At 42.3% G+C, this 16513-nt stretch overlaps 1 protein-coding gene across 6 annotated transcripts in view; it reads right to left on the bottom strand.

The window, feature by feature from the left end:
* SCML2 (Scm polycomb group protein like 2) overlaps window positions 1-14768 on the bottom strand; it is a 73434-nt gene extending 58666 nt beyond the window's left edge. For 2 of the 6 annotated variants that reach the window (XM_064707816.1, XM_064707849.1), the window contains exons 1-2: window positions 14714-14768; window positions 1252-1359 (exon numbers count right to left, since the gene is read on the bottom strand). In XM_064707816.1, the coding sequence (XP_064563886.1) occupies window positions 1252-1273 (22 nt within the window). In that variant the 5' untranslated portion in view covers window positions 1274-1359; window positions 14714-14768. Of the gene's footprint in view, window positions 1-1251; window positions 1360-12942; window positions 12990-14004; window positions 14101-14383; window positions 14555-14713 lie in introns of those variants that run through there. The other 4 variants (XM_064707841.1, XM_064707806.1, XM_064707824.1 and 1 more) reach the window with 4 other exon arrangements.
* Between the last annotated feature and the right edge of the window lie 1745 nt (window positions 14769-16513).

The following is a 16513-nucleotide window of genomic DNA, read 5'->3' as shown; positions in this document are numbered from 1 at the left end:
TGCAGCTATCCCTCAGCCATCTTGATGTCTTCAACTCTTCTGGGTCTTCGGAACATGGCAGGATACCACTCCTCTCAAACAAGCCCCTTGTCTTTTCCTGATGTATGTGAAATACCTTTGGGTGACAAAAACTTTTGCTCTTCCCATGCCATGCAGTTACTCACCCTGAAATGAAGTTTACTGAAACAAGCCCAAGACTTACCATTGCTCAGGAAGGGGCCTTCTTCTCACTCCCCACTACACAGGCTTGTGAGCACCTTTCCCCAAGCCTCAGTGCACACAGTTGAGGATATCCAGACAGAGTGAATATGAACATTTCTCCTCTCCTTTCTTTTTGTGCTTCCCTAGCGGGATTCTTACCTTATCTACTTGGAACAGACAGTCTCTTTGCCTATATTTAGACAACAGCCATGCAGAAAACCTACAAGAGAAGGGGTCAGACTTCCTCCATAAACTCCTGGTGCAACAATTAAATGGATGACTCCTGCCATTACTGAAAATCTGTTCCAGCAAAAGACAATTATTTACCAAGGGAACACACAAGCACATAAAGCAGCTTGGGGTGAAGGTGGTAAGCTCAAGGAAAGTACAAAAGTGCTAGCAGCCTTTTATGGAGGACGACTACCAATCTGGAAGCTTCCAATGCAGCCACAACATGGTTTCAGAGAGTGAATCTTTTGCTCTTCATATTTTTTTTTTGTTTCATCAGCCCAAACACTCTTGTTTCTTCTTAAGTCTCACTCTCTATTTTAGCTCTGAGCTCACAATTAACATCTGCAAACATGACACAGCAGAAATCACACCTTTGTGGTACACCGTGTACTTGTGGATGAATTTCTTTTAAAATGTTCATTTTATCTTCAAAGACAGTTGCTAATGCCATTCATTGTGATAAAATTTGATTCTTTGTACTACTTAGTTATTGTCCTGCTAAATTATAGGCAACTCCAGAATAAAGCCCTACATTTTATTTAATAGCACATCTAGACACATTCCTCAATTTCAGAGTGCAGTAATGATTTCAAGGCTGTCACAGGACAGAATTCTTTTCATTAAACTTGTGGAACTCAAGACAGCCAAATTCAGCATATGTATTCCAAAACAATGTGAAGTTTGAACTTACCTGTATTCAGAAGATATCATAAACTAACAGTATGGCAAATTGTCATGTTGTATTCCACCAGATCCAAAAAGAGAATTTAACAGGTTCCCCACTTTCTTTCCTCTTGGATTAAAGCTACCAGGCCTTACCTTTCGCTGCTGTTCTCCCCATGGTAACACTTCTGTGATCTCCCCTCTCACAATAAAAAGGCTGAAGTTGAAAGACCAGTTAATTCTTCCTTTCAGCACAACAGTTTCCTGTGGAGCAATAATACAACAAGTTAGGGGGGGAGGTTGTTGTTGGCATTTGGGTTTTCTTTTTTTGGAAAGGATGATTTTTTTTGTATGGTATATAATTATCTTGCTGGTTTTAAATTGCAAGTATTTAACAAATTATCTGTAGGAGAGTAGTGTGGAAACAATAGTTAAAAGTAGCAAAAATACCAAATGCAAACTTTCATTTCCTTGTTTTAGACAGTTCATTCTCTAATGATTTGCATTTTCTGTGGATTTCTAAAACAAAGAAAGATATAAAATGTGCTTTATTCCTTTCCATCCCCAAGAAATATTACTGAAAAATGGAAGACTCTTCATACATAACCTACTCAACCTGCCTCACTTGCACAGAGTTAAACAATCACCAACTTCAATACCTCTGGGTAAAACACATTATGTTGCACAACTATAGCTGAAGAGGGAAGAAAACACTAATGTGAAAAATCTGTACAAGGCCCCAGTGCTCAGTGATAGCCCAGCCCTATGATTTGTAACAGACTTGTAACAGCACACAGAGAAGTGTTAGGGAAATGCTAACTGCAGATAAAAGCACTGAGCCACATTCTTGTAGGGTTTGGAAACTGGAAGGGACAGATTGGTTAAACTAGTGTAAAACAGCAAAAACAAGCTTTCTTTTTTGTGTGTGTTAACTGTGATTTTCTACTCCAGCATCTAGTATTTTGAACTTAGACTGTGTTCAAGTCAAACTCATTTCTAGCATCTAGCCTTAAAGCAACAAAGCCAGCAAGTTTATTATCCTTCTCCATTAACTTTTCAAGTAAAAATGGGTAAATACATTCAAATTTCTGAATTATGTTCTTGGATAATTTCCTTTCAAGCAACTTCCATGAGGTTTAAAGCTGACATCACTGAAAACTTGAGGAGTTTTTTGAATTTAAATATGTGCATACTCCTGCCATGAATAATTTTGTCAAAGGTAACATTTTTAGAAGCTACATCTTTCCATTGTGACATAAAAGAAGTAACAGTTGAAAAGCAGGTTATCTATTTGGAATTTCTTGACTCTTCTGCTCACATGCAAAAAGAAAAAAATTAAAATACTCATATATCACATATAAAGAGAGAAGTATCATACAGCTGAGTATTTTCCTGAAACTGTGATCCTTTTCTGAAACTTCAAAGCACTATGATGATGGACTGGATGATGAAAACTTTATACAGTGCAAGAACATGGCTAAAGCTAATTAAAAGGTTTTTTAAATGCCAGTGACTGATGAGTTTATTTCACGTGTGTGTTTCTGTGAACATGTTGGACAGTTATTACAAAAACTCAAGACTGAGACTTGAAAGGAGTTATAAATAAAACTTGAGTACCACCATAAAATAAGCAGGTTTTGCTACACAATAGCATTCATAGCATAAGTGATCATCAAGATTAAGAATAGAAATCCTTTTAAGCCATCAAATAAATTTGAAATACTTTATACTTTCCCAGACTCCCCCAAAAATTCAAAGCTTTTCCACTGCAAGTAATAAATCAGGGAAGGTGATGCAGAGTCAAAGTAACTGTTTTTACAGATTACTTTAGAACAGCGAATGGTTTTTATCTTTTTGTTCCAAGTACCAGATTGCACTTGGTGCAGTAATAAAGATTCCAACCCTGCAGTGATAGTCATCAAGTTTAGCACAACCGGAGCGTCTGTGAGAACATAAAAAGGATTCCAGCTTTTCATTAGCTTGTGTTGTACCAGATAGGCTGTTTTACAGCATGCCCACCAGCCTGTTAAAAATATAAGACAACTGAAAGTTCTGAAAGAGCTGTTTGAAATGAGGCAAATCCCACTGCAGGAACACAATATATTACTGTTTCGAAGAGGTGCTACTTAGAACTCAGTTACACCTAAGGATTCAATTTAAAGCTGCTATTAAATTAGCCCATTGATTGTACTGTTTGTCACAGAAAACATTCAAGAACAGCATTTCTGAGCCCCTATCTAACAACCACTACATGTTGCTGAACCACAGCAAACTTTAAACCAATTACCTCAAACACAGGGCAGGGTCAACCTGAAACAAAGTGCAACTTCTTCTGCAGGGGCAGATGTAGGAACTATTTTGCATCACCTCACATACTTAAGTGGCAAACCCTAAGCAAGGCAGTTGTGTCCTTTGCTAACCAAGGCAGAGTCCCTTGTGTCACACTCACCGTCCCCAGCCTGGCTCAACCCACAGCACACCCAACACAGAAAAGAAGAAAACCACCAGCAAACACAGGGAAAACACCTCCAGGCACATTCTGGTAAAATTACACAGCAAGGACACATCTCAAGATTCTTGTACACGTGCCTTGGCAAGCAAGCTGAGTAAGAAAGATGGGGCTAAGAAATTAATAGAGCACCTTCTAGAAATAAAGGGAAAAATGAAACAAAACAAGGTCAGGAATATATGAACAAACAAAGAAATGCAATGGCAAGGCTGAAATGCAAAGGCATTAGAGTGCACAAAACAACAGAATGAAAACCAAAGTTATAAAGACTGAGATGAGCACAGAGGTTGTCAGTCACAGACAGAAAATGAACAAAGTATTTAAAGGACTGTCAGTACAGAATCCAGTGAGAAACCATTTGCTGCAAATTAAGGAAAAAGCAATAGGGGAAAAAAATCCACAAACCTAGGATACTATTGGATTAATCATCAAAATATCTTCAATCCAAAGAGCACTCAAAGGATATCCATACTCCTGAAATGTATTATTTACATCCCTTACATCTCAATTCATCCTGTAAACTGAGTTTTAGTCTTATCTGATTTGCATCCCTTACTTGAATTCCTTTTAAAAAAATCTGACAGAAAGCATTTATCTGCCTTTAATTCCTTACAGAAGTTTTTATTGTTAATCCCCAAATCACTTGTACTAGGCACCTCCCACTGTGCAAGCCCTTTGTCAGAAAGCATTATATTAGTAGACAAGCCTAAGTCTTTACCTTTCTGTATTGCTAGTACATAATACCAGGTGTCAAAAAACAGGGTGGAAAACATTTTTCCTGCCTCACTTTTCTCTTTCTATTTTGGAAGAATTATTCAAAGGGCATGCATTGCTGCATTTCCAAGAAGGAAGCATTCTACAGCAAATGTCAAAATTGTTCCTTCTTTTGCCTGCCATGCATCTCCATTATCCTTCTGTTTGCCAGGCATCCAAGTAAGCCAAATGTCCTGAAAAAAAATGTTTGCATATCTAGGGCTTCCCAGTGCTGGTTTATCTTGACAGCATGCCTGCTCATAAAAACACACAACAGAACTATGGAGATAAATGTAACATTTAAAAGAAGCCTATGCAAAGGGAGACTGTGGGTTCAGCCTGCATAAAGAAGATTCGGGTTTTTTTCTCAATGACTCTACATCTAAGGCAGGACAAGAGCCAGCAATTTTAGAGCCCATTAGCTTTTTTGACCCTACCAGTGGTACAAATGCAGTAACTTAGACCTCACCATTGGCATCTTCATGGGTGGGACAGTCATCAATGGGCAATCTCTGCTGGATAAGCACTGAGACTATTCTTTTACACAGATACACTGCACTGGGGAGGAATCTAACAAAACAGCCACTTGGAAGCACCAATGAAGTTCTCAGTTTTAGCTTGAAATAAAGGCAGACATTTTTCAGGCTTAATGTGAACGAGGGGTTGTATTTGCCCCTTTTTTATTCTACAAATGCTTCAAGATTAAAATTCCATATGCAAGGGTGAAAAAGAATAACACACAGTTCGAACAGCAAAACCAGTTATAGACAGAAAATAGGTACAGTGTAAGCTAAGAAATACCTCCCCTGCCAATGCTGTCATTTGTACAAGTCTTACATTTGCTGTCCCCATTAGCATTCATGCACTATTACATTTAGAACCACATGAGACATCAGGAGCAGGAGACCCTGCTCCTCTCCTCCCTGCTGTCTGCCACTGCCAGCGCTGCAGAGCCCCCAAGGAAAGGAAAGCCCTCCCCATGTGCAGCCTCCCCACAGACACAGCCCAGCAGCCACAGCCCCCACTCCGGGCTCCACACACGGGGAACGAGCACCTGCAGGCTCCAGTCACCTCCCAAACCAGTGTGACCCAACTGCATTACTTCAAAGCCATCCTTCATGAATCTGGAACATCTTTTCCTTAAACCTAATCATCTGTCTACTCATCTGTTGTCTCTTAAATAAAACCCTGCTTCATACCATTTCTAAAAGTCTTTAAGGGGCTGAAAAGAGGCAAACAAGCAGAGTAAAACTTAAAAGGATTTTTAAAATAATATACAGTATTAAATAAAATTTGCAATACTTAAAAATCATTTCCAGCAAACTGCCCAGCATATAGACTCATCCAGTATACCTGAAGACACAACAGCAAACTTCCTTATTTCTGTAATAAAGATAGTTAGTTTACCTCTCAGTGCACACTGTGCATCATTATGGAAAAGTAAGGTCTCAAAGGCTAAAGGAAGAAAAAATTGCACAAATCTATCACAACTTCAGAAAATGTAACAAAATCCTCCTATTTATAAACTCAGTATTATTTAGCATTACACATTTATTACTTTGAACCAAACATTAAAAATCAGGTATTCTTTCATTTATGCACACAAATACATAATCAGTCAGTGTTCTGACAAGAAATTTGATCCGAGTTGGAATCCATTTTAGTACACATTCTTTGTATTTAAAAAAAAGCAACCAAAAAAGTTAAATTCTTTCAAGGAAAGGAAATTAAACTTCTACATTTTCATACAGCTCAACTTCCAATAAAGTGATATATCTGAATACCTCCTCTAGTCACTAAAAGCAAAGCTAGACAGATAGACTTTAATGAAATTCACAGGCTTTCAACCCAGCAAATATTAACTAGCCATATATATCATTACAACAACTAAGCTTGAGTATTTTTTAAGTTGTTAAAGAAAGCCAGTGGGTACTTAGTGCTTTACAAATATATTTTTGTAATGTCATTTTCTTTAACATCAAGCAGAAATTCTCTGCACTTGCAAAACTGCTCGGTAAGTCAGCAGTGGTGTACTGCTCACTATTTATGAAGTGATTAGCATAAACAAACTTTTAAGCTGTCAGCAGTAAAATATTGCCTGTAAATGTTCTGCTCTCTCTCCAGGTAAGTTTACGACCTGCTTTAGAATATGAGCAACTGCAATTACAGTAAGTCATACATTTCAAGAATGCAAAACTCCCTCTAAGCTCTCAAACACTATTAAGTGTGTTATTCAGCAGAGTAAAGAATTGCATATTTTAAAAAGAAACATTAACATGGTCTAGACCAAAGATTTGTCCCAAAAAATCCTGAAACAAGAAATACTACTTATACATGAGAACATGAGAGAAGTAAGGTCTCCAAATTAATCAGCACAGCTTGTATTAATGCACAACAGAAACAATTAATGTCATGCAGATACAACATTTACTAAATTGACAGTAATTTTTAAAATTGCAGTTTAGAGCTGCTCTATGGCTACCAAGAAAAAATGAAAAAGCTTTTCTCCTCCTTCCCTCCCTCCCCATCCTGCTTTAAAAGTCAGAAGATGTGGGGTTGTAAAAACCTGAAAAAGGAAACGGTATGTGTGAAGTCAGCAGTTCAGCAAAGCGGCTGGCCATTAACAGCTTTAAATATTCCTAAAATGCCAATCTTCCCACATGAAAGGGTATTTTAACACTATATTAAAATAAATAGAAATTTTATTTATTAAAATAAATTTTAAAACATAACTTACGTTTCTATCTTAAACAAACCTGCCAGTTTTAGTAGTTTATTAGTACATATTTACAGTAGCACAAGATTTTGACAATTTGTTTAAGCATTTTGGTGAACTCAGCACACTGAAACCTCTGTGCTATTTTCTACTTCCCCCTTCAAGCCTGGAGTCCTCTTCCTGAAAACATTCATCATCATTATTCAACCTGGCTTTGTTAAAATACCTAACTCAATTTTTTTTTTCATAAAGTAAACTAATTAAATTGTGGAAAAAAACCCAGCCAAATCTGTGTGATTAGCACTAAGAGCTACATACCTGCATGAAATTGTCTCTACACTCAGATACATCTCCTGTCTTCAGCTCAGCCTCCCTTACAGAAGAGAGGTCTCAAACTATTCCTTCTGCAAGGCACTGAGCTTACTTTTAGCACACTGTAAATACAGCAGGCAAAGGAGAAAAGAAATTGCTGCTGCAAACCTAGCAAGTGCTAAAGAACTCTACACAGCTTTTCTGCACTTGTCTTCAGCAGACAAGAAGCAACAGCACCAGCAGCAGTCAGAGTGTGCAATGCATAATGGAACTAGGGAGAAAAAGACAAACAGAGGCCCAATGGCAGAAAGGGAATTTTTTACCCTTTTAGGCAACTTTGGCTTCCTCCCTTCTACACTGCCTTCACACTGGAAAAGGACTGTAAAAGCTTGGTTCAGCTATGATCCAACAGAGCTCTGTCCACACAGCACACAGCCAGCAAATTCATCCCCTAAGTCCAGATTTTTTATTTACAACGGAGTATCCAGATAAACACATCTACTCTTAGTCTGATGAAGAAATATACAGAAGTCAAATAGCATACACAATTTTTTTTATACAGAAGTCAAATAGCATACACAATTTTTTTTTTCATGGAAGGCATGGAGAAGAGCCTTGGGACATTTCTGCACAGGATCTGACTGCTGTCAGCACCCCAGGTGAAGCTTCAGAACAAAGCATTTCTCTCCTCTCGCTTCTACTTAACACAGCAGCAACACACTTCTGCTATTATCCTCTTCTAGTGCATAAAATACCTGTTTCTGTCTCCCTCTTGAGAATCCAAACAACATAATGCTGACTGGGACTCCCTGCCACTATATATTAACAAAGACACAATTTGCCTCAACTCATTTTTCTGCTGCTGCAACACTCCATGGTGTAGCCTGGCTCATGGAATGGAATAACTACACTGATCCCACACACTGGTATCCAGTTAGGGAATAAAACCAAACCAACCAGAACTAAACAACCCTCCAGCAATTTCCTGATAGCTCCTCTGTTGAGACAATGCTTCTGCAGAAAAAAAACCCAGAGAGCTGCTTGCAGTTTCCAGGCACACACACTGGACTCACCTGTTGCTGGTGCTCATAGCTGTGCTATCTCCCCAACTCAAAAGTCCCCTCACACACGGGATCTTCGTGCAAATGCCACCAAAAATATTTGTCCATCTATTGAACAAACATGATTACTGAATCACAGAATATTGTGAGGTGAAATGGACCCACAAGGATCATCAAGGTCCAACTCCTGTCCCTGGACAGGACAACCCCAAGAATCACACCAAATGCCATTCCAAAGGACCATTCAGTGCTGCTAGACATTTCTGCAGCTAACAAAGCACTAACAGGTCATAAAAGACATAACAACTCCTAAACGCTCAAAGGACTAGACAGCTGCAAATACTTGGCTGTACTATTTGCTTCACTCTTCAAACACAGAAGACAACTAAAGACTAAAAGCATCAGGAAATTTTGCAGCAAATCTGTATCTTTCTTCCCACTTTCTATGACAACTTTCCAATTGTATTAAAAAAAACAACACAGAGGTGAAGCAAGCCACAACAGGGCAATCTCCTCCACCTCTTCCTCAGCGTGGCAGCACATCTGTCACTGGTTGTATGTGGCTCAGGCCCAGGACAGTGGCAGAATATCTCCCCTTCTTGCCCCTTTCTGAAGGCAATCCCCCCTCTTTCCTCCACTTAGGGCTTACACCATTGAGAACTAGAAATATTCAGACTACACAGTATTTTCCTACAAGCTGAAAAATAATTACAAACCATATTCAGAGTTTTCCATCTAACCATAACACTGCTTATTTTGGGATTAAAACCAGTTCATATCATCTGACCTTCCCAAAGAAACATTGTCTGCCTCTTTACAGTGCTCCAGTGCAGGGTGCACACACAAGAGATTTGGTAGGGGAAGTGCCATCAAACATGCAGCAGCCCTTTTAATCTCTGAGCCCCTGACAGACATTAGTGACAATAAAGAGTTCCACCAAATTTAGCAGCTCTGATACCCTTTCACATTCCTCCATGCACAAGACTCACTTTTACAAACTGCCCTTTTTAAGTGGGCTTTTAAAAGTGCCCCACAAACTGCACTCCTTCCACTGAACCTGCCTGTATTAATCTCTGCTAGATTCCACACAGTACATAAATAATGGTACATGCTCCATTTTAGGCATGCACCTCATTAAAATGGTGCTACTCTCTTACAGGCTTTATAAACTTCAGCTGCTCCCTGCACTAATGTATGGTAGAGGATGAAAGGCTCAACCTCCTCTTCGCCCTGCTAAAAGGAGTCTCGTGTTACCTTGAGAAGACAACTGACTTAGATTTCCATCAAAGTTCATCCCTTTTATGAAAATTGATGGAAAGGAAAATGATGGAATTCCCTCGGTATCTTAAATAGAATTTGACCTGATTTGTGAAGTGGAAGGCCAAGAATAAAATTATCTAAACAGCACATCTACCTTTAATACAATATTTTACTTGGGTTTAGATGACAACATACAAATATTAAGACTATAAACCACTTATGGGTTAAAAAAAACCAACAAACAGTAATCAGTCCAAAACACTGCTCATGCTTAAACTGGATACAACATTATTCTTAAAAAGCCACAAAAGAAAATGTACTTTAGGATTAGTCTGGACATAGGATATCTAAACAGTATCCTACCTGAGAAGCAGAAAGGCTATCACCCTGCTATAACACATGAAAGAGCACTAAAATTCTGCTAAAGGTGTAGTATTTCAGAAATACTTTGATATTAGGCTCTGCAAGAAATTCAGAAGAGCAGGAAGAGAGCACACATAAGAATCACGACAAGCACAGCATCAGTATTGCAGCAGCTCGGATCCAAACTGCTCAACCACTGCCCAGAAAGCAAGCACTGTGGTTGAAGTATGAACCAGTCTTGAAAGAAGACTGCTGAAACAAAAGAGACATGGAACTTAACATCACAAAGAAGAAATCCGTACTTCATTTAGATCCAAGATAAGAAAATAATGAATTTTTGTTCCTATCCAAAAGACATAGAAACTAAAGCTCTTACTTTTTCTGACAGGGATCTTGGGCAGAGAGCTGCTAAGGGCACGTCCCCAGCACATCCCTGCAGACACACAGTGCTAAGGGTGTAACACATTACAGACCCTTTACAAATGGCTTCATTGTGTGCACTTATGCCAAATGTCCATTGTATACAAAAGAAACTATCAGAGCAAGCCCAAATAAATAAATGTTATAACTTGGGTAACAGAGACAGCTGCTGCTTCCTGAATGGTTATGAGGCAGCTCCTGACCTTCCTCCAGACCCACACCATTACTGACCAAGCAGGGGGACTAATAAGGACGAGATAAAAGCACCTCTGATGGTCAGCACCATTTATGCACCACTCACTCTTTGTGTAGAGATCTGCCACAGATAAAAGGGGAGCCTGCTCACTGTTGGCTCAGGTACCTGAAGCCACCCTTCCCATCCCAAATGACAGCAACCTACTTGAAGAGATCACAGATACAGAACACAAGTTTTTGGCAATGTGCTCAGTTTACAGAAACACACCTGGACTGAGCAGGGGACTCACCAAATGATCTTTGCTGCTCCCAGGAGCGAGGCAGCATTGCTGCTCCACGGCCAGCACTGCAGCAGGAGCTGGGGGCACACCCTCAGCCCTCACTGCCCACACACAGCAAGCCAGCCAGCAGGTGCATGAGGGTACAAAAAAAGTACAAAGAAGCATACTCTTAAAAAGCCCTACAGTTCACTTAAGTACTCAACTGCCTCACTTCTCAGTGACTTTACCTCAAACAAATTAATTGCCCCTCCACATGGACACTGTAAGGGAAAGCTGCTTACACACACGTGATCAGTCATCATTACAATGCAAAAATAAACTTAACTGCATATAACTAATATTAAAGCTTCCTAACACTTAATTATAGAGCAGTTGGACCTTACAAGAAATCTCCAAAGAAGATGTACAAATTTTCTAGGAAAAGCACCCTCATATACCAAAAGCACAAATCACAGTAAAAAAGGATTATTCATCAAATTGTATTTATTCACAAATGTTCTGGAACTTTAAATTTAACATTTCCATTGCTCCTTATTTACCCACTGCTCTATTACACTTTGACAATTTTATATGGGCTTTTCTGGCCCTTCCCACACGCCAGAAAAATCTCATTCTGAGCAATTTATGTTGCATGTCTTACACTTTCAAGAATACAAACGGTATAGTCCTTTACATTTAAGATTTTAATCTCTGAAAAAAGCAATCAGCACTAAGGCTGGGTGCCTAAGGCTATTTCTTTCAAATGGGAATGAACAGAACTTTAAATTCCCTGTAGATGTGGAGCTCACAAAATTAGTTAACAACCTCCCTTGTCTAGACTCCTTGAAGCAGTGTCCCAGTCCCTACCTGTAATTTCTTCTATATTTACACTTAAAAATATCACAATAGACTGTCAAATGGTATTTCTAAAGATTTCCTTAAAACATGAAAAGAATACCTATGTATTTCACTCACTCTTGTTTGAGGCAGATGTATCCAGACAAATAAGAAAGCCAGCTGCAGTGTCCTGAACAGTTAATGACAAATGTCATTTCCTGTTAGTGACACTGTTTAGTGGCAGTGGACAATTGCTGAAGACTTCATTTGTCCCTGCACATTCACTCAGCAAAGGGAGTAAACAGGACTCACTCACAACTCACGATCCCACTGGAATATCAAGAAAACAGAAATAGACACCTATGCCACAGGCACAAGCAGCTTTGTTTGCTTAGTGTTTCCTCACATTCTCTCAAGTAAAGCTGCACTTTAGCACAAATTTTAGACAGGTAATGGAATCAAAACTTTCCCAGTAGTAAAAATTTCACACTAGCAAAATGCCTCTTTTGAACTCGAGCAGCTATTCAGAAAACAATGCCGCTGCCTTACGAGCACACTGTCTGGTCACAACAACAGCACTCACAGCAAAGGGGGAAAAAGCATCTGTACATTTAATGTAGAACACACAAAGTCAAGAGAAAAACATGTTAAACTACTGCCATTACTTGTTTCCTAAAATTCCTACATCAAGACTTACATATGTCTGAATGTTGAGAACAATCTAGTTATGATCTCATATCTACATGGCCTCTAATTGTTGTGAAAGCATTTATGCTTTTACTACAGTACATCATGAAAAGCCAACATTTGTTTTCGCTGAATCTGAACATTACCACAAGAATATAAAATACCAAGCAACTTGAAAGATATCACACAAATACTGCTACTTATTTACATCAAATAGAAAAACAGAGCATCGACTCCATCAACTGAGTTTCAAACAAAATTAGTAAACTCTATTTTCACATTCAATACCAGACCATGTTAAAGTTAAAAGCCATCTAAACACTTCCCGGTCTCAACCTCTGTTTCACCATGCACTGTTTCCTGCAGCTTCCCACTTGCATCACTGCACAACTTCCCAAATAAATGCTAACAGAAGGGTCTCCAATGCACTTCTTTACATCAGATCAAGCAATATCATCCTTAAATAGTACTTACATTTTATGGTACCCTAAGGGAGAAAATCAGCTGCCCCTGCCCCCAAAGCACAGCCTGGCTGTACAAAGAGTTTCTGTGGACACACTGTAAGTGCAAAGGCTCACATGAGCTGTGGGTTGCTGTGGCCTGAGCAGCACGGGATGGTGGCCCGTGGAGAGCTGGTAGAGCACAATGCATTCCCTCCCCTATTTGCTCTGTAACGTTAACGGGACAGCCCAAACCCCAAGGGTAACACAGCAAACACCTCCCTGCAGCACCGCTCCCATCTGCACCAGGGCTGCAGTCATTACTGACCCTGCACGACTGCCTCACCAACTGCTTTGCTCTGCCGCTTCCAAAGTGTAAGGTCAAGCAGGAATGATCTTAAAATCCAAAGGTTTAAGATTGTTAGTCTGTATTATAAAAAATTCAAAACCAAACTTGAAGAGCTGTTTACAAGTCAGACACAGCATGCTCTGAAAACCTACTGTCATATCTACAGAATCTATGTTTTTTAAATTTTAATCACCTTGTCTACGTTAGTTAGGATATGCATGAGTCACAAGAAAAGTTTACATTACCAGAACCCAATAAAATATCAGTATTTCCCATTTTCATTAAACTTTTTAGGTCTTAGAATTATTTTTTGCTATCTCTTATAGTCTAACTCATCAGTGAGAAACAGCAAATTACTGCAGGAAAAGACTTCAACTTTAAATTTTATTAACAGTTAAAGCATGCTTTCACACCTAAAGAATAATTCAGCATAAAATCCAACTTGAATATTGATACACACTACAGCACTGTAACGTGTTTGTAGGTGAGCCTAGCTAACGAGAACAATGACACACAATACGGCAATAGAACTTTCCATACTTGAACTACTTTCTTTGAACCATCAAAAATTATGACTCCCCGTGCAAGATACCCTCTCTAAGTCGACAATCAATATATGCCACACACGCAGTTTAACTGTAAAGCAAACGGGAACAGTGCCGCAGTGCATCGCAACCCGACAAGTGCCCCACAACAGGCCACGTCTGGCACCGCGCAGTCCTCAAGCGGCACCCCCAGCCGCCTTACCCAACACAAGCGAGCGATCGGAATTCAATGATTTTTAACAGGAACCCGGCTGTTCTGGTCCACGCCCGTTCCCCAGTCCCTCGCAGCCTCGGCGGTCGGGCAGGGACGATCGGGCGCAGCCCCCACCGGGAAGACGGGGAGCCCCCGCCGCCACCGCGGGGGAGGCAGCGGGGCCGCCCCGGCCAGGGGAGGCGTGTCCTGCTCGGGCTCCTGTCAAACGCCGCCGGCCCCGCTGTTCGTCCCGGAGGCACCGGCGGCTCGGGGACCTCCCGTGCCGCCCTTGCCCACCGGAGCTGCTGCTACCGGGAGTCGCGGCCACCCCCGGACAGAGAGAGGCACGCTGTTAGCGCCGGCAGACAGAGCCGCTCGCTCCTCTCACCCTTGCAGCTGCGCTCGGACTCGGCCACCCGCGGGTCCCCGCGGGCGGGGTCGGCAGGACCCGCCGCACTCTTAGTTCAGCCCGCAGAAGGAGGGGAGCGGCGCTGGGGCATGGGGCAGCCCCGGTCAGACCCGGTGCCGCCTCCAGCGCAATGTTGTTGCCGAGGAGGGGAACCCGGGACCGGGGCGCCCGGCGGCCACGGCGGGCGGAGGCTGCGGCGCGAGCCCTAGGAGGGGGCGCGACGTCCGCCTCGCTTCCCTTTCTCTCTCCGCTTCTCCCTCCCCCTGCCCGCCACCGCGGGGAGCGGGAAACGCCGCGGCCGCCACTCACCGGGCGGGCGGGACGCGGGTCCGCGGCGTCCTGTCAAGCAGCTCCTGCCGCCGCCCGCCTCACGCCGCCGCCATGTTCCGGGGGCACCGCGCATGCCCGGCAGCGGCACCGGGGGCGCGGGGCCTCTCCCCCCGCCGTCCCCCTTCCGCCCGCCGCGGCGGGGGCGGCTCCGCTCGGGGCTGCGCGACCCGCGGGCATCCCGAGACACCGGCATCCCCTGACGGCCGGAATCCCCAATCCCCGCACTGCCCGCCATCCCCGCCTGCATCTCCTCATGGCCGCCATCCCCGCAACCCCCTGGCATCCCCGCACGCCCGGCATCCCCTCACACCCGGCATCCCCGCGCCGTCAGAATCCCGCGCTGTGCCCGGACCTGCGGCGGGAGGGGTTGGCGGGGGCTGCTGCGCCCGGGGAACGGGAGCCCCTTGCGAGGGGTGAAAGGAGCCCTTGGCAGGTGTTTTTGTAGGAGACACGGGTGTGAGCAGTGAACGCCTGGAGAAGGGGTGAGGGATCGGTGGCAGGGGCTCTGAGGGGAAACTGAGGCGGCAGGGGCTCTGAGGGAAGCTGGGGCGGCAGGGGCTCTGAGGGAAGTCTGAGGCGGGCGGGGGCTCTGAGGGAAGTCTGAGGCGGGCGGGGGCTCTGAGGGAAGTCTGAGGCGGCGGGGGCTCTGAGGGAAGCTGAGGCGGCGGGGACTCTGAGGGGAGCCTGAGGCGGCGGAGGCTCTGAGGGAAACTGAGGCGGCCGGTGCCGAGCGCGGCAGCTGCGGCGCGGTGGTGCCGGCACCGCCAGCGTACACGTGGTGAATCGTGCCCTGCATTGAACGTGCAAGAGTGATCACGGAATATAATTATATATCACCGCTTATAACGGGTAATAATGAATGTTATAATCGGTGCATAGCCACTTGGGAAATATCGCATAATTATTTTACAGACATCTAAGCTTATAAGTACTGTATAATGGGAAGAGCTTTTCCTTGGCTTTTTGGGAGCATGCATTCCGATTTTATAAGCTTTGGGTGTTTTAATTCAGACCCCAAGAGGCGAGTAGGCATAAGCATAGCTGGTAAAAAATCATACTTTAAATGCTACCGGCATCCAGAGGAGTTTGTGCCCAATTTTCATCTTCGGTGTTCAACATCACTTGGAAGTGAAATTTTAAATGCGAAGTTATGCAAAAGTCATCAGAGTGAGATTCTATGAGTTCTTTTAATGAAAAAAAAAACCAAACCACAGAAAAGAAACCCCAAATATTTACCCAACCCTCCTCACACTCTTCTGTATGACAATGAAATTAATACAGCCCGCTTTAGTATCCTGCATATACTGCAAGTTATTACTAACTATTTTAAGCACTCTCATAAGCAGTAAATGGATCTTTAGAAACAAGGAAAATGAGTCCTTGACATAATTATAAATATTTAATATTAAGACAACATTAAAGAAAGAAGTAAAAATATGCTAATCCAAGTAATTAAAATACACAAGAGTAAGAAATACTGAAAGACGCTTACAGAAAGCCTTTATAGTGAAATGTGTTATGCTCATCACCAATGCAGATGAATGCTGCTTTTAATTCGAAATATTTTCCCCTTTTTGTAATATTGGACTTTTGCAGGAAAATGAGAGATTATGTTCATTGTAATGATGGACACAAAAACATGCCAAGTGTCAAAGAATAAGTCCCTGTGAGACACAGAGGAAATGAAAACATATTTTAAAGCTATTCTTTAAAGCCAAGCCAGTGCTAGATACAACATCTGAGGGATCTGTTCCCTGGGAGGCAGTGGGACACCGTATC

This window comes from Zonotrichia leucophrys, chromosome 1 (genome assembly GCF_028769735.1).
Source record: "Zonotrichia leucophrys gambelii isolate GWCS_2022_RI chromosome 1, RI_Zleu_2.0, whole genome shotgun sequence".
In the NCBI taxonomy this organism is placed as follows: Eukaryota; Metazoa; Chordata; class Aves; order Passeriformes; family Passerellidae; genus Zonotrichia; species Zonotrichia leucophrys.
The sequence above is the reverse complement of the archived record's forward strand: the minus strand, read 5'-3'. Positions and strand labels throughout refer to the sequence as shown.